The sequence below is a fragment of the Monodelphis domestica genome, chromosome 2 (assembly GCF_027887165.1).
Source record: "Monodelphis domestica isolate mMonDom1 chromosome 2, mMonDom1.pri, whole genome shotgun sequence".
Lineage (NCBI taxonomy): Eukaryota > Metazoa > Chordata > Mammalia > Didelphimorphia > Didelphidae > Monodelphis > Monodelphis domestica.
The window spans coordinates 32,218,456-32,237,357 of NC_077228.1; the positions used below are offsets into that span (position 1 = coordinate 32,218,456).

Below are 18,902 nucleotides of genomic sequence, written 5' to 3' on the forward strand. Positions count from 1 at the left end.
TAGATGACCTTGGCCCTTCACTAATTTTTTTTATATTTAATTTATTATTTGTTAATTTTTAACATTCCTTGCAGATGAAATCATACTACTTTTTGTTTTATTAATGGATTTTTCCTTTGTTTTATATGGGTCTTCTTCCACAATATGTCCAATGTCCAATGTGGAAATATATTTTGTGTGATCATAATTACAAATATATAAACTAGATCAATTTGCTTACTCTTTCAAGGAGGAGAAAGATTGGAAGGGAAAGAATTTAGAACTCATAATTTTGGAAAACAAATGTTAAAAATTGTTACATATAATTGGGGAAAAAAAGGTTATGACATATTTTTAGCATTTTTTTTAAATCTTGAGTTCCAAGTTCTTGTTCTCTCTCCCATCCCCTACCTCACCCACTAAGAAGGCAAACAAAATAAGAATTATTATACTTATGAAATTATGCAAAACTTAGTTCCATATTAGCCATGTTGTTAAAAAAAAAAGAGCCAAAAAACATACTTCAGATTTTACTCAGAATTCATCAGTTCTCTCTCTGAGGGTGGAGAGCATTTTTTCATCATGAGTCCTTTGGAACTGTCTTGATCATTCTACGGATCAGAGTTGCCAAGACTTCATAGTTAATCATCATCACAACATTGCTGTTACTATGCACAATGTTTTCCAGGCTCTGCATTTGCATCAGTTCATATAGGCCTTCTCATGTTTTTTCTGAAACCCCTCCCTTCATCATCTTACATGGTACAACAGCAATCCATCATAATCATGTGCCACAACTTGTTCAGTCATTCCCCAAATGATGAGCATTTCCTTCCACTTCCAATTCTTTTGACACCACAAAAAGAGCTGATAAAATATTTTTCTACACGTAGAAAGTTTTTCTTTTATCTCTTTGGGATATAGTGTTTGGGATAGCAGTGTTACTGGGTCAAAGAATATGCAAGGTTTTACAGTCCTTTGGCCTAGTTCCAAATTGTTCAACAGAATGGTTGGACAAGTTCACAACTTCATCAGTGATTCATTAGTGTACCTAATTTATGGCTTTGATTTCTTTTTTCTGAAAACTGCCTTAGACCATTGTATCAACTGGGGAATGGCTCTTATTTTTATAATTTGACTCAGTACTATACTTAGTTTATAGTCAAGAAATGAGGCATTTATCAGAAAAACTTTATGTAGAAATTGTTGAAATTATTCCATTGTCTTTAATCATGTCTTTCAGGTAACCCAGTAATTCTTATTATCTCTCCTGGACCTATTTTTCAAGTCAGTCATTTGTCCCAAAAGATATTTCACTTTTTCTTTTTTTAATGATTTGACTTTGTTTTATTGTTTCTTGATGTCTCAAGGAATCAAGAACTTCTACCTGCCTAATTCTATTTTTTTTTTTAAACCCTTGCCTTCTGGCTTAGAATCAATACTAAGTATCAGTTCCAAGGCAGAAAAGTTATACGGGCTAGGCAAGGGGAATTAAGTGACTTGCCCAAAGTCACAGAATTAGCAAGTATCTGAGGCTAGAATTGAACTCAGAACCTCTAGTCTCCAGGACCAGTGCTTTGTCCACTAAGCCACCTAGTTGACCTTCCATTCTAATTTTTGAGAAATTACTTTCTTTAGTGAACTTTTTGTGCCTCTTTTTCCATTTGCCTAAATCTGTTTTTTTAAGTTCTTTTCTTCCATGAATTTCTGTATCTCTTTTTCATTTGTTCTAGGAATTCTCTTCAGTGATTTTTTGTGCCTTTAATCATTAGGCCAATTCTGTAAAGTATTCAATATTTTTTCCAAGCTATTAATTCTCTTTTCATAATTTTCTTGCATTATTCTTATTTCTTTTCCCAATTTTCCTTTACTACTCATCTCTTTCTTTAATTCTTCCAGGAATCCTTGTGACCATGGGGTCAATTAGGATTTTTATTCATGTTATTATGATCTTCTAAATTTGTGTCTTGATCTTCCCTACTACAGTAGTAGTTTTTTTTATGTTAAGGTACTTTTTGTGGTGTTTGCTTATTCTTTTGGTCTATTTCTTGACCTCGAACTTTATGTTAAAGTTAGGCTCTGCTCACCTCAAGGTGGAAAGGCACTGCCCCAAGCTTCAGGCTTTTTTATCCCATTGCTTTCAAAACTAGTTCTAGGAGTCTGCAAGTTTTTGATGCTTCCAAGGTAGTATGATTCTAGAAGAAGTGTGGTCACTGCTTTCCTAGTCTGCACTGTGGTCTCTGCTTAGGAAGGGCCCCTGGTCCCCTACAACCACAAGTGCTAACACACCTCCCTGTCTTAGAAATATAGCTCAGAACTGCATATAGTCAATAGGATTACCAATCGGTTCCAGCAGTACACAGGAAAGGGTTCCACGTAATCTCTTTCTAACCAGTTGTCCAACCCCCTTACTGTCTCTAAACAGGCTTCTATCTCAGTGTCACAAACTTCCTGCCAACATTCTAAGTTTTCTTAGGCTGGAAAAATGTCTCACACTGACCTTTTGTTGGCTCTATCACTCCAAAATTTACTTTGAGGCATTATCTTAAAGTTGTTGGGGGGGGGGGGGGGTGAGAAAGTTCAGCTGGGTTGCCTGTAATTCATCATCTTCTCTCTCAAGTATGAGAAGAGGTTCCAGTATCTATGCCATATTAATAAACAGTACTTTCAATGTACTTTCAAACAGTACTTTCTCACTGCCAGAGGCCATTGATCTAGACTTACAGATGACAAGTTGCCTAACGCTGAGAAATGCTTGACTATGCCCTCCCATAAATGTTCCATAGAAGAGTCATTCAACTTGCTGGGGACTTTCTTCAAGAGCTCTTCACAGGTTAAGGGAAATAATGGGAAAAGAAAGGGGAGGGGAGGGGAGGAGAATACAAAGGAAGGGAAAAGGAGGGGAAGAGAGGGGAAGAAAGGGTGTAGGAAAAGGAGAAAAGGAAAAAAGGGCCTAGAAGTACCAGATCTCAAACTATACCACAAAACAAAAATAAATAACATGATTTGATTATAGCTAAATAATATAAAGGTCAATCATTGGACCAGACAGGTATATATTGAAGTAAACAAAAATATTTAAACTAATATTTGATAAACCCATGGGTCCCAGCTACTGGGACAAGGATTCATTATTGGCCAAAAATTGTAATAAAATGATACAGGAGTCTGACAGAAATTGGGTATAAACCACCATGTCATATATAGCAAGAAAAGCTTAAAATGGATACATGACTTAGATATAAAAAGAAGAACAAGTATGATAACCTTTTAGATCTATCAATACAGAAAGAGCACATGACCCAACAAGGAACAGAGAGGATCAAAGATAAAATGGCCAACTTTAATTACATAACATTTAAGATGTTTTGCATAGGGGTGGCATAGCCAACAATAGTACAGAAAGCTGGAATTGCTCCAAGAACCTTCTCAAACCAACCTTAAAAGAGCACCTCAAAATAACCTGAGTCACAGAACCAAGAAAGAGATGAAGTGAGGGCGCTCGCCTGCAGAAAATGAATTCAAAGTTAGGCAGAAAGAGTCAATTTGCATGGGATAAAAGGGAACCAGAAGTAAAACTGCACACAGAAGAGTGCAGGCTGACTAGCCCTCCACTTACTGTGCCAGGTTCTGAGCCTGGATACAGGCTAACTTTGGGATCCCAAGTCCCTGCCTAAGCCAATAGCACCCAACACCCACCTCCTTTAAGTCCCAAGTGCTTATATCAACCCAAAGTGAGGCCCCAAAGTTCATAGCTCCTGAACCTCTCAAGTCCCTAGCCCCTAGGGCAAAATAGCTCAGAGCACTGAGTCTGCAAGCCATTAGCAGAAGAGACAGAATCAACAGTTTTCAGAACTCCCAGTACACAGGGGGGAAAAAAAGGCTGGGAAAATGAGCAAACAGCAAAAGAAACATGTAACCAAAGAAAATGTGTATGGAGATAAATAAGAACAAGGTTCAGATTCAGTAGGGGACAGTAAGATCAAAGCAACCAAGTTTGCAAAACTTCAAAGAAAAATGGGAATTGGTCTCGAGCACTCAAAGAGCTTAAAAAGGAATTAAAAAATCAAATAGGATAAGTGGAAGAAAAATGGGAAAAAGAAATAAAAGTAATACAAAAAGAAAATAACAACTTAAAAAACAAAATTGGTCAATTGGAAAAAGACACAAAAATCCAATGAAGAAAAAAGTTCCATGAAAAGTAGAATGGATCAAATGGAAAATGAGGATCAAAAGGTCATGGAAGAAAAGAATTCTTTAAAAATTTTAATTGGCCAAATAGAAGTTAATGATTTAATGAGATATCACAAAACAAAATCAAAAGAATGAAAAATAATAGAAAATATAAACTATTTCATTGAAAAAACAACTGACCTGGAAAATGGATCCAAGAGAGATGATCTAAGAATTATTGAACTACCTGAAAGTCATAAAAAAAAAAGTCTAGACATCATATTATAAGAAATTATCAAAGAAAACTGCCCTAATATTCTTGAACAAGAAGGTAAATAGAAATGGAAAGAATCCACAGATCACCTCCTGTAATAAATCCCCAAATGACAACTCCCAAGAATGTTATAGTCAAGTTCAAAAGCTCATAGGCCAAGGGGAAAATATTGTAAGCAGCCAGAAAGAAACAATTCAAATATCATGGAATACCCGTCAGGATTATTCAGAATCTGGCAGCTTCTACATTGAAGGATTGGAAGGCATGCAATATGATTTTCCGGAAGGCACGTGAACTGGATTTGCAACCAAGAATCACCTACCCATCAAAACTGACTATATTATTTCAAGGGAAAATGTAGTCATTTAATAAAATAGAAGATTTCCAAGCATTCCTAAAGAAAAGTAAAGATCTAAATAGAAAATCTGATGTCCAAATACAAAATTCAAGAGAATAATAAAAAAGGTAAATAAGAAAGACAAAAAATTTAAAGAATTCAATAAGGTCAAAGATAATATTTGTAACTCTTAAAATTTTCATCATTATTATAGTAATTAGAAGAAGTATGCATAAACAGAGGGTGTGGTAATAAGCTGTTTAGGATGATATGCAAAAAAATCAAAGACTGAAAAAGGACTGCACTGAGAGAAATGAGAAGAGAGATAAAATGAGCTAAATTATATCACATAAAGAGGCATAGAAGGGGGAAAAAATCTATTACAGCAGAGGGGAGGAAGAAGGTGGTGATGGGCAATGCTACAGAATCCTGTCTTACCCTATAAAGAAGTAGAAGGGGAATAAGAAAGGTGAGGAAGTTGGGGGAGTGATTAAAAGATCTATAGAGTAAGAGGGGAATAAGGGTGATGTTGGGAAGGGGAGTAATATAAGGGAGAGGGAATGAGGGGAGTGATTAAAAGCAAAACACTTGTGTAGAGGGACAGAGAGAAAGGAGAAAGGGCAGGATTAAAAAAGGAAAACAATATGGAGGAGAATACACAGATGGTAATCATAACTGGGAATAATTTAAATAGTATGAACTCACCCATAAAACAGAAGCAAATATCAGACTGGATTAAAAACTAGAATTCTATGATATGTTGTTTACAAGAAACACATTTGAGACAGACACACACACAGAAAGGTAAGGGATAGAACAGAATCTATTGGGCTTCTAATGAGATTTTTTAAAAAAGCAGGAGAAGTAATTATTATCTCAGACAAAGCTAAAGCAAAAATAGACCTGTTTAAAAGAGATAAAGAAGGTAATTACATCTTGATAAAATGTAGTAGAGACAATGAAGTAATATCAGTACTTAATATATATACACCAAATGGTATAGCCTCCAGATTTTGAAAGGAGAAATTAAAGAAGTGTAAGGAGGAAATAGACAGTAAAACTATACTAGTGGGGGACCTCCATCTTTCTCTATCAGAACTATATTAATCTAATAAAAAATAAAGAAGAAAGAAGAAAAGGAAGTGAATGAAAATTTAGAAAAGTTAGATTTAATAGTTATCTGGAGAAAACTGAATGGGGATAAATAAAAAGTACATGATACATACACAAAAACTGACAATGAACTAGGTCGTAAAAACTTCACAACCAGATGCAGAAAAGCGGAAATAATAAATTTAACTTTTTTCGAATCATAATGCAATAAAAATTATAATCAATAAGGATTCGTGAAAAGGAAATTAAAATTAATTGAAAGCTAAATAATCTTAATTATTCAAAGCTGGTGAGTCAAAGAACCAATTATAGAAACAATCACTGATTTCATTAAAGAAAATGACAAGACAACATATCAAAATTTATGAGATATAGCCAAAGCACTTAGGTGGAAATGTATATCCCTGAATACTTATATCAGTAAAATAGCAAAAAAGCATATCAATTAATTGGGCATACAACTAAAAAAACTAGAAAAAGAACAAATTATAAATCCACAATTAAATATTATATTGGAAATCCTAAAAAAAAAATTAAAGGAGAAATTAATAAAAGTAAAAGTAAAAGAACCATTGAACTAATAAATAGGATTAGAAGTTGATTCCATGGGGGAAAAAAAAAACAAATAAAATAGAACATTGGTTAATTTGATTTTAAAAAGGAAAGGAGAGAATCAAATCACCAGTATCAAAAAATGAAAAGGGTAAATTCACGAAATTAAAGAAATCATTAGGAGCTTTTTTGCCCAATCATATGATGATATATTTGATAATCTAGGGTGAAATGGATGAATATTTACAAAAATATAAATTGCCTAGATTAACAAAAGAGGGAATAATAGCATACTTAAATAATCCCATCTCAAAAAAGAAATTGCACAAGAAATTGAATGAAATCCCTAAGAAAAAATCCCCAGGGCCAGATGGAGTTGCAAGTGAATTCTATAGCACATTTAAAGAAAAATTAATTCCAATACTATATAAAGTATTTGGCAAAAAATAAATAAAAGTTTTTGCACAAACAAAATTGATGCAATTAAAGTTAGACAGCAAACAAATAAATGGGGGAAATGCTCTTGCAGAAAATTTCTCTAATGAAGGTTTCATTTCTAAGATATCTATGGAACTGCTAAGAATGAGAAACATTCCCTAGTTAAAAGTGGTCAAAGGATATGAATAGTCAGTTTTCAAAGGAAGAAACTGAAACTATTAATGTCCATATTAAAAAAAAAAGCTGCTCAAAATAACTAATAAGAAAAATGAAAATTAAAGAAACTTTGACATTCTACCTCATACCCATCAGAGTAGCAAAGAAGAAAAAAAGGAGAAAATGGTAAATGCTAAAGGGACTATGGAAAAGTCACATTAACAACCTATAAGTGGAATTGTGAAGCAGGCTAGGCATTCTGGAAAGCAATTTGAAATTATGCCCCAAAAAGTGATTAAACTGAGCTTACTATTTGACCCAGTGACATCAATGTTAGGTATCAGAAAGATCAACTCAACTCTTCACTCCCTCATTCCCCTTGTCCAATCTGTTGCAAAGCCTTCTCCCTTCTACCGTAATAAAATCTTTCATACGTTGCCTTCATTCATCTGATGCACCACTACTCTAGGGCAAACCCTTGTCCCTCAACCTGGACTACTGCAATTTATTCTGTATTTACCTTATTTGCATGCTATTTCCCCTATTAAACTGTGAACTTTTTTTTTTAACCCTTACCTTCTGTCTTAGAATCAATACTGTGTTTCGGTTCCAGGCAGAAGAGTGGCAATGAGGTTAAGTGACTTGCCCAGGGTCACACAGCTAGGAAGTATCTGAGGTCAAATTTGAACCCAAGACCTCCCATCTCTAGGCCTGGCTCTCAACCTACTGAGCCACCCAGTTGCCCCAAACTATGAACTTCTGAAAGTAGGAACTGGTTTTGATTTCAGGGAGAAGGGTCAAGGGAGGGGAACATTATCTTTCTTAGTTTCTCTAGCACTTATCCCAGTGCCTAGCACACATTGGGTGCTTAAAAAGCATTTGTTGATTTGACTTGATAAATTAAATGGAATATTAAGAAGAAATGCCCAAAAGGACTGTTTTCGAAAAACCTGACAATGCTTGTCTGTCTGAAATGTTGCAGAGTTAAATGAGCAGAGTCAAGAGGACAATTGATGTAACAATAACAACATTGTAAAGACAAACCACTTTGAAAGACTTGAGAGCTCTGATCTATACAAGGATTGACCATGACACTAAAGGACTCTTGCTGATGAAGGATGCTTCCCACTCTTGATGGACCCAAGGCATAGAACATTCATGACTAATGCAGGAAAATGTTTTGTTTGGCTCTATGTATTTATTACAAGGGTTTTACTTGTTTTGTTTTGTTTTGTAAGAGGATGTGAGCAAGGCCCAAGGAAGATAGAACAAAGCAAAGAGAGCATCCAGACTCCTCTAGGATTTATAAGGAAATGTTTTATCCACTGTGAGAACAGCAATGCACAAGGATGGTGCCAGGCTATACGGCCAGCCCAAGCACGCCTGGCCCCAACAGGGCTCTTTCCTCTAGCACCTAGGGTCAGAATGACTACAGGAAGCTCCCACAGGACAGGCCCCTTGATCCACCAGCCGTTCCCATCAGGCCCACAGAGAGCTGCCAGTCACCTCCAGTCAGCCCATGGAGATGCCCCAGCAAAGTATCAAAAGAAAAACTCTGCTCACTCACTGTCCAAAAAGAGAGTGCTCACCTAATAAATGCAAAAGCCACTGCCTACAGGACAAGGGACCAGTACAGACTTGCCTAAACTGGCTGCCTCCCCGACCTCACCACAAACTTGCTTCTCTGCCACTGACCCATCACCTTCCTAATGCTATTCTCTCAAAGGTCACCGGTGATCTCATAACTATTAATGAGATGCTCTAATGTCAGGCCTCATTTTCTTGGACCTCTCTGCAGCTTCTGACACTGCCCTCCTCCTAGACACACCCCTCCCTTGAGTCCCATGCAGTTGCTCTCTTCTGGTCCTCCTATGTGTTTGACAACTCCTTCTCCATCTCCTTGGGGTGGCTACCCCAAACCTCTGCCTAGCCCTCAATTTGTTTCCCTCTGGATAAATTCATCTGTTTTCCTAAGTACAAGGATCATCTTCCAAATCTGTCTATTTCCTCATAATCTCTCCTGAACTCTAGCTTCACATCCTCCCCTGGTCTGCCAACTTTTCCTCACATATAGCAGGCCCTCTCCCATGTCCGTGCCTTTGCCCTGGCTGTCCCCCATGTTCCCCTACCTCACCTCTGTCCCATCATTTCCCTGGCTTCCATTAAGATTCAGCTCAAAAGCCACCATCTTTTGGAAGAAGGTCTTTCTGGATCCACTTGCATGCTAGAGCCTTCCCTGTATGTATCCTGGATGTACCTAATTATTTACATGTTGTCTCTCTCATTCAAATGTACACTCCCAGAAGGACAGGGATGATTTTTGTCTTTCTCTGAAACTTCGGTTCCTAGCATATTTATAAGTGCATAATTATTTATTGATGGTTTGATTGATATCTTGATACCTATTAAATACCTAAATCTCAACCTCAACAGGTCCAAATCAGAATTTAGCATTTTATTGCTCAAATTTTCACCTCCTCCAAACTTCTCTATTTCTCAGAAACAATAGAATACAGCAGTCCAATGGTCAAGAACACAAACCATTGGGAGAAGGACTCTATCCAACAATAATTTCTGGGAAAAGCAGAAAGCAGTTTGCCAGAAAATAGATTAAGGCCAGTATCTTATACCAATTAACTCAATAAGCTCCAAATCGAAGGGCAAGCTAAATATAAAAGATCAGGTCACTGACCATCCACTGAAGACAATGGAAGGAGGTAGCTTTTTACAAAAACTATGGTTAGGGGAAGAGTCTAAACTGAACAAGTCGTGCGGTGATAATAAAAGGGTAAAAAAGTCGATTTTGATTGCATAAAATTACAAAGCTGGCATAGAAATAATATCAGCGTAGCTATAGAATATGACAAATTACTGAAGAAAAAATGATCAAATATCACTGACAAAAGTCTGACATCCAACATATACAGGCAATTGACACAAATATAAGATCCAAAATGATTCCCTGAATAGATAGGTGGTCAAAGGATATTAATAATTTTCAAAAGACTAAAGTAATCAATGTTGCTGAAGCTACAGAAAGACGCGTATGTGAACATATCATTGGTGGAACTGTGAATGGGCCACAATGTGCTGGAAAACAATTTGGAATTATATGCATGAGAAATGACTATATCATTAAAGGGATATTTTTTGCTGCAAATCATCTCCTACCCAAATAAAGTTAAACACTGAAAGAAAAGCCCCAAATACACCAAATCATTTATAGCAGCACTTTTTGATGCAGCAAAAATCTGGAAACAAAGTGGGTTTGGCTGAACAAACTGTAGCCTATTAATATAATGGAATATGATTGCATTAAAGATTTTTTACAAAGGTTTGGTTTTTCTTTTTTTATTGCAGAGTGGGAAAAATTACTATTAATGGAAAATTAGTACATATATATTTTTATATTATTAAAATAAATGTTTTGGATCTACATATACAAAATATTTGTAGAGGTGCTTTCCATGATAGCCAAAAATTAGAAACTAAAGGGGAATGTCCTCCTTTTGGGCAATGGCCAAGCAAATTATGGTATATGGGTGTCAAGGAATATTAGTTGAGCAATAACAAATGATGAAATGAACAGTTTCAGAGGAAACTGGAGAGACCTGTATGAACAATAGAAGGATAAACAACTTTGAAAGACTTTAGAACTCTGATTGATGCAATGATAGATCATAAGATGGAAACCCTGGAGCTTTAAAATTCAGTCAGAAAGACAGACGCTCAGACATAGCCAACATGGGAATTTGTTTGGCAGGCATAGACTATGCAGCTATGTACTAAGGGGCTGAGTTGCCCTTTTCCTTTTTCTTTTCTTTTTTAAATATTTGCTTGGGGAGGGAGGGGTGGTAGGAGGAGGAACAGTAGGGAAAAAAATCTGAAAAAAATGAAATGAGTGTTTGTTGAATTGAGCAGACATTCCTTCCTTATGAAGAATTCCAATCTACGCTGCAGTTTGCACACATTGATGCAATACTCCCACTCAACACATACAGGACACATCTCTTCCTGCTTCCCAAGCCCACCTTTCAGATATGGAGCCCCAGCTCTCTTCCTCCCCCTAGTCTTCTCTTCTCCAAACTAAATATTCTCTCTTCTTTCCACAATCTGATAAATGGTATGTCCTCCAAATCCTGCTGATTACATTCTGGCCTAAAGAAATACATAATAGTTTCAAAAGGTCACTGGACTGGACATACTTAAAACTACATTGATATGGACCTGTGTGATTCCTTCAGTGTTGGGGAACTACCAGTGTTGTAAGTAAGCGGCACAATATAGTCAGGTAAGCCTGGGCTCAAATCTTGCTTCAGACACATAAGTTGTGTGACCCTTGACAAGTCATTTTCCTTCTGCCTCAGTTTCTTCTGTAAAATGAAGATGATATAATAGTACCTAAAAGTACCTAAAAATAGTACCTAAAAGAATTATTACAAAGATCGAATTAAATCATATTTTAAAGCACTTAGTAGGTGCTTAACAATACTTGTTTCTGTCCTTCCTCTTCTGATACAAGAGTAGCATCTCTCTTCTGTAACTTAAGAGTCTTACAGAGCTGCTTGAAGTACTACGGGGGTTAAGGTCCTTTGACTAGAGTCCTTGCATCAGTACAAGATCAGAATAGGACTTTGAACTCGGGTCTCCCTAATTCCAAGGCCAGCAATCCATCTGCTCCCCCATCCTGCTTCTCCAAAGATATATACATCTATAAATGATAGAACATTTATTAAGGAGAATAATGTTTTCCTTCCAACACTCTGTATGTAATGGAGACAGTAAACCAAGATTCACAAAGACCAACAATACCACTGCCAAATGAAAAAACTATGGTAAACACACTGGTTGTTCTTTGGGTAATTCCAAAGTAGAATTCCAGAAGGGAGAAGAAAAAATGAAGACTGATATAGGCAGCCAACTCCATTAAGATTATGAATGAGCCTATAAAGGATAACATCCTGTCCTCTGGCTGGGATGCAGGCTTGGTTCTGGTCCCTGGGGCATGCCCTGTGAGCTTGCATCATCCCAAACAATCCTCAACACGCACTGAGCGGGGGTCGCTCTCCAAGCAACAGAGCATCAAGTCATTCAAGTGCTACTGGGACAATAACACGCCTGTTTTCCATCCACAAGGTCACATCAAAAATGCAGGGAGCAAGTTGAGTGTGAATGAAGAAGCCAGAACACAAATGTGGTCCAGACTCCAAGAAGCAGAGATCACCTGGCTGCAACCTCTGACCAAGCTACAGAACATAATATTGAAAGGCTAGTTAGAAAACATCTAGAAAAGGAAGCAGGCATCCCAAAAAGCTGACCTACCTTCATTAAGAAAAAATAATGGGGGGCAGCTGGGTAGCTCAATGGATTGAGAGTCAAGACTAGAGATCGGAGGTCTTGGGTTCAAATTTGACCTCAGACACTTCCCAGCTGTGTGACCCTGGGCAAGTCACTTCACCCCCATTGCCTAGCCCTTACCGCTCTTCTGCTTTGGAGCCAATTGACTCCAAGACAGAAGTAAAGGTTTAAAAAAAATAATAATGCTCAATATTTCCTTTCCTTACAGGGTGAATAAATTGCTAGATCAAAAAAATGCCAAAGATAACATACACCTAGATTTTAGCAGCATAGTTTAGCAAAGATGAGGACCTGACAAAAATTCAATCACATGGATTCTAACCTGGCAAAAGAGCCAGGAACAAAGGTTTGATGTCTACTCTGAAGGGAAGTCTCTAGTATAATGTCCCAGGGATCTGTGCTTGCACTTAAGTTGTTTAATATTTTTATCAATGAGAAGGAAAAAGGAATAGATGGCAGGTTCATCAGAGCTGCACAAGATACCCAGCTGAGAGAACACTTTCTGACAAATCAGAATCCAAAAAGACACTGACATACTATAGCATTGAGCGGAATCTGAGAAGGTGAAATTCAGCAGGGATCAATGAACTAAGTTCAAGAAATCGATTCCCCAAGTAAAAGACTGGAGAGAAATGTGTGGTTAAAGATCAACTACTATAAGAATGAATTGAAGGTTATGCTGGCATGATCAGGATAAAATAGGGGGACAAGGAAGCCCCAAGCTAAGACTGCATTAAGAAAGACAAAGCTTCCAGGAAGAAGGAGGTAGATGTTTTCCCCCAATAGTGTGGAAGCTCTTGGAGGACAGGAACAGCTTCTTTCTTTGTATCTTTGGTGCCTAGCACAGTATCAGGCATGCAGGAGACACCAGAACTTTATTGGATTGAATCATCTCCACTTAGTTCTTTCATTTTACTGGATCATTCAAGGAGAAAGAGTATTAAAGAATGAGGCCAATAAAATCATTCACATAATTAAAAGAAGCTCCTAAATTACTTAACTGTCTTGGCCACTTTTCTATAAGTAACTAAATCAATGAGACTAGCTTCTTTAAGCTACTATCGCCTAGGGCTCCGGTGACCCACATCAGCCAGACTTAAAGCCTTGAGCCTAGCAGTCCTGCCCTACCCTGGGGTGAGTCTGGATGAGCCTCATTCAAGTGTCTGCAGGGTTATCTTGGGGAAGAGGGATGAGACATGCTCTGTTGGAAGACAGAGGCAGGAAACCAGAAGGAAGTTTCAAAGAGCCCACACCAGGCTTGTTACAAGAAGAAACATTCTAACAGGCAGAGCTATTCCCAAGTGCCTACCTTTTGGGGCTGCTTGAGGGACATCCCTCCTTGCAGGTCCTCACACAAAAGCCAGACCATGAGTAAAGAAGGTTAGAGCAGGGACTTCTTTCAGGGTTCCTTCCAGTGTGATAGAATAAATCAGAATTTCTGGGTATGGGGCCAAGTGCCTGTCAGGGGTGCAGGTCAGCTCATTCAGCTCCAATCAACCATGTTCACAGTCATTCACCTACTTACCCCGAGACATCTGGGGGGCTGCTTGCCCAACATGGGGGCCAGGCTGGACTAACCCACACTTAGCTCCTCTTTGACTTCCCCAAAATCAGCAAAGACTGATTCTGAGAAATCTAATTGGTGGGAAGGAGCAGAAGTTCTGAACTTGGATCCATGGAGAGACCTCAGGGGGTCAATGAATTGTGTTTAGTTCAATAACTGCATCTCAATATAATTTATTTCCTTTGTAATCTTATGTCTTTTGTGCACTTAAAGCACTTCACTGTGGAGGAGTCCATGGGCTTCATCAGAAAAGGGCGGAGTGCTTGACACACACCCATTGGGAGCAGGGAAAAGAAGGCCAGGGCATGAAAAATCAAAAAGACCTTCCAACAGTGCTTTTACAGGTACCATTTCCATTTCTGGGAGCAATCCCAATAATAGAGAACATTTTTCCAACCCTTTAAGGGACTGTGTATTCCTGTGCAAACCCTGGAAGAGTGGAGATCAAACACCTGAGTTCAGGAAATAGCTAGCAGGCCAGTTTGGGAGACATGTGGGATACATGAAGGGAAGTAACAAGAAATGAGTAGGAAAAGGAAGGGGCGTGGGAAAGATGCAGGGCCTTCGATGTCTGATGAGCTGAACAGTGACCGTCAGATCAGATGGACAATCTAGGGGAGAAGAAAAATGGCTATTTGTCATGGTCTAGGTAAGTGATGATGAAGGCCTGAACTGGCTTTACAGCTGCACTGTATCCAAGAGATACTACAGAAGAAGCATGCTGTGGACAGAATCGGTGAACTTGGCAACTAAGTGGCTGAGAGAAGAATCGAGGCTGGCTTTGAGTTGTGGTCTTTGGTGCCTGGGCCCACAGGGTTTCCTCGCCTTGAGTTCAGTCACTAGACAGAGGGTACATCCTAAAAGGCTTTGTGTGTGGTCTCCATGGCAAAGGCTGGCACCTATCTGTTCAGTGCCCAGAGCAGCAATGAGCCCAGCAGAAGCCCAAAGGAGCCACTCTGTCAGTCAATAACACCTATTAAGCACCTACTATGTACAGGGGAGTGGAAGGCAGCTAGGTGATACAATGCATACAGAACTGGGTTTGGGATTGGGAAGACTCATCATAAGTTTGAATCTTCAAACACTAGCTGGGTGACCCTGGGAAAGTTACTTAATCCTATTTGCCTCAGTTTCCTCATTTGTTAAAGGAGCTGGAGTGGGCAATGGCAAAGCACTCCAGTATCTTGCCAAGAAAACTCTAAGAGGGATCACAAAGAATCAAACAGGGTTAAAAAACAACTGAATGTATGCCAGTCATCAGCTAAGCACCAGGATACAAAGAGGGAAAAGACAGTCCCTGCCCTCAAGTAGCTCACTGTCTAATAGAGATGACCTGAGGACAAATACGTATAAACAAGCTATAATACAAGATAAATAGAAAATAATTATCAGAAGGCCAGGGAAAAGCTTCCTAGAGAAGATTGAGTTTAAGCTGGGACTTGAAGGCAGTCCTGGAAGCCAGGAGTCAAGAGGTGAGAGGGAGCATTCCAAACTTGGGGGACAGCCAGAGAAAATGCCAGGAGCTAAGAGATGAAATGTCTTGGGGGGAGGGGGTGGCCAGGGGAGAGACAGCCAGGTCAAATGTAGCAGTTGGACAAGAATCCCATCAATGCCACCTCTACCTCCTATGGGAGCTGCTGAAAGCCTTGATCAGGGCAAGAAAAAAGAATCAAGAAGTAGTCAAAACAGCCCAAGGCACAAACAACACTCCTGACTTAGGCCAAACCACCTTCCCTCATTCCATTTCACTTGCCCCAAGACCCTCCATTCTGAGTTCCCTGCCTCCCTCAACTCTGGCATCTAAATTGACTTATTAACAGCAGTAGCAGAGATGAAAAACTATGCAGAGGCTACTGGATCTGGAAGGAGAACCTGAGAGCCAATCCTCCTGGCTCACTGCCTACAAGCTGAATGACCTTGGCCAAGCCCTTTCCTCTCCCTCCCTGGGCTCCAGTTTCCTCTTCTATCCCATGAAGAGGTTGGCCTAGATGACCTCTGAAGTCTCTTCCTGTTCTAACTCCACGCTCTTAGGAGCCCGGACAGAAGCACTGTAGGGTAAGTCACCAAGACAGATATTGGATGCAGAGTCAGGCATCCGGGATTTCAAAGAAAAAGTCCAAGACCTGCCCTCAAGCAGCTCCCATACTATAAGAAGACAATAGTCCTACAGTATAGGATGCATTCATTCATTGTCTTTGGGCCAAGGATGGTTGTGATGGCAATTATGCCTCCAGATTCTGACCATTACCATAAGAAATCATCACTGACATTGATTTAGCACTTCAGCTAAGTCCACCTAGTTGAGTCTTGACTCCACCATGAGGGGGCAAATCCAGGTTTCTGAAGAGGGAAAGTTAAAGATAAGCCTAGGTAGAAATGGATTCCTCCCTGAAGCCACAAGACCAAAGAAAGCCTTTTCTTGACCAACTCCTGGAAGGAAGGGAAGTACAAGGAAGAGAATGCTAGCTATGGAATAAGAGGTTCCAGGTTCAAAACCCAGCTCTAACATCAGCTATCTCCTCTGTGGCCTAAGCAAATCACTCTAGGCCTCGGTTTCCTTATCTGTAAAATGGAGCTTGGCCTCTAAAGGTCCTTTCCAGCTCCACTAGGATCCTAATGCACTAAGAGAAAATGCTTGCTCAGTCTTCAAAGATGAGGGCTACATGAATAGAACCCTAACATTTCAGAAGGAGAAAAGCAAGAGATTCCCACCAATCTCTAGCTGGGTCAGCCAGATCCCACCAGAGGCCAGGTCTTAGCTCTTGATGCCACAGATTATGAGGGCACTAACTAATAAGTGAGAGAAAGACATCAACAAACCTCACATACCTGGGAAGAAGGGTGTTGGAAGTGAGGTCTTTTTTTTTGTATTCCTAACCCTTAGCAGAGTGCCTAGTACACAGTATGTGTTTAATATATTTAATGACAGATAAAAGCGCTGGGGGCCTGGAGTCAGGAAGACATCTTTCTGAGTTCAAATAAAACCTCAGTCACTTACTTGTTGTCCCTTAAAAGTGTTTGCTTCAGTTTCCTCATCTATAAAATGAGCTGGAGAAGGAAATCACAAACCACTTCAATATCTTTGTCAAGAAAACCCCAAATCGGGTCACATGGAGTCAGACATAACTGAAAAACGGCTGGACAATAAAAAATATATCTTTGACTAACCAGGAGCAATGAGCAGTAGGCAGAAAAGGAGATCAGCTCAGGAGGGACATCTCTTAACAAACTGGCTGAGCTGGCCAACCCCAGAATGGGACCTTATGAGGCTTCAGAGATACTGAGACTGAGGCAGAACAACCATTTATCCAGAATGTTGGAAAGCCAGATTGATGTTTCAGGCAGGGCTGTCTGCAATCCTTTATACCTCCAAGATGCCCTTCTTTCCTCTTTCTACCACCTCACAAAAGCATTCAAACTCCAGTCAGTCCTAATGCCCCTGTCCTATCTTAGATACCTGATCTCAGCCCTTTATGGTTCTAGAGACTGAAAGCTTTCCAATGCTAAGAAATGGACCTATCCTGATCTTGAGAATGGCCTTATAATGGGCACTGCACCATTTGGGGTCTGCACTGCTGCAGAGGGCTGGAGAGCCTGGAAGCTCCTCCATAGTCACTACTGACCTACAAGAGAAGAGTCCAAAAGAAGAATGTGGGGAAACCATTCAGATTGTTTGGGGTCTGCCTCTAAGAAGTGATATTTTATTCAAAGCCTTTCTGCTCCCCAATTCAATCCTGATCACATACATCATAGATTTTTCTCCAAACTCGCCGGGGCTCGTTCAGGTCCAACGAGTCCCCGAACTTGCTTCCCCCACCCAACCTCCAATCAACTGGGCTCCGCACCCAGCCCAAGCGCAATCTTCCCAATGTCATTCCCGCAGCCAAGAGGACACCAAGCTGCGTCCCCCCCACCCCCCGCTTAACTATGCCATTTCCTCACCCCTAAGCCAAGGTCCGCACCCCCCTTCCCCTCCAATGTCGTCCATCCATTGCTCTCCCCTTCTCCATCCTCCCAGTCTCTCTCTGGCTCCCAGTCCTTGCCTCCCCAATCCCTAGCGCCCCGACCTCCTCCAGCCCCAGACCCCCGCGCCAGTGTCCCCCAGTCCCTCCTCTTCCTTCTCCCCCTCCCCGCCTGACTGGGCGGGTCCTCGTCCTACCTGCTCCTGGGGCGTGGGAACTGCAGGAGCTGGACCGGGGGCTCGCGGCTCAGGGGGGGCCCTAGCCCCCGGCGCCCTCCGGGCCCCCCCCTCCGCGCGAGCCGGCCCGGGGGCCGAGGGCTTGTCCCGAGTGCGGAGGCGCTTCATGGGAGCAGTAGAGGCTGATGGGCGCCCGGCTCCCCGGCCCCGACCCCGGCCCCAAGCCCGGCCCGCAGCGGCAGCAGCAGCGGCGGAGGCAGAGACAGCCCCGGGCCCGCGGGCCCCCCCACCATGGCCGCGCGGGGCTGCGGGCCGGCCCCTGGGCGGGCGGGCTGGGGCACTCGGGGGGCTCGCCGCCGCCGCCTTCTCCGGCTCCTCCTCTTTCTCTTCCCTGTCCCGCGAACCTGCGGCCCCCGGGAGGGGGCGCGGGCACAGGCTCGGGCGCGGGCACGAGCACCGCCTCCCGGAGGCTCCCCAAAAGCGGCTAGATCTCTACCGCCTGACTCCCTCCCAACCGGCGCCGGGCCCAGGAGCCCCGCCCCCAATCCCGCCCTCAATCCCGCAAATCCCCTCCCCGAATCCGCCCTCAGGTACTTCATGCGCACGCGCAGGGCAGCAAATCCCGCCCAGTCCCGCAGGTCCAGCTTCTACACCGGCCCACCCCCAGCACGCGCACCCGCGCAGACCCTTCCTAGCATCTCAGGCCCCGCCTTATTATCCCTGGCCCCGCCTCAGCAGGCGCACACGCACGCGCAGGAATGCAGCTCCGCCCCGGCTCCATTAGGCCTCGCCCCTAGGGCACGCTTACTCAGGCTGAAAC

At 41.2% G+C, this 18,902-nt stretch overlaps 1 protein-coding gene across 12 annotated transcripts in view; it reads right to left on the bottom strand.

Moving 5' to 3' along the window:
* The window catches only part of MAST2 (microtubule associated serine/threonine kinase 2), a 190,026-nt gene extending 171,420 nt beyond the window's left edge, over positions 1-18,606 (bottom strand). For 7 of the 12 annotated variants that reach the window (XM_056815209.1, XM_056815224.1, XM_056815213.1 and 4 more), the window contains exon 1: positions 18,104-18,605. In XM_056815209.1, the coding sequence (XP_056671187.1) occupies positions 18,104-18,250 (147 nt within the window). In that variant the 5' untranslated portion in view covers positions 18,251-18,605. Of the gene's footprint in view, positions 1-18,103 lie in introns of all 12 variants that reach the window. The other 5 variants (XM_056815223.1, XM_056815215.1, XM_056815214.1 and 2 more) reach the window with 2 other exon arrangements.
* Between the last annotated feature and the right edge of the window lie 296 nt (positions 18,607-18,902).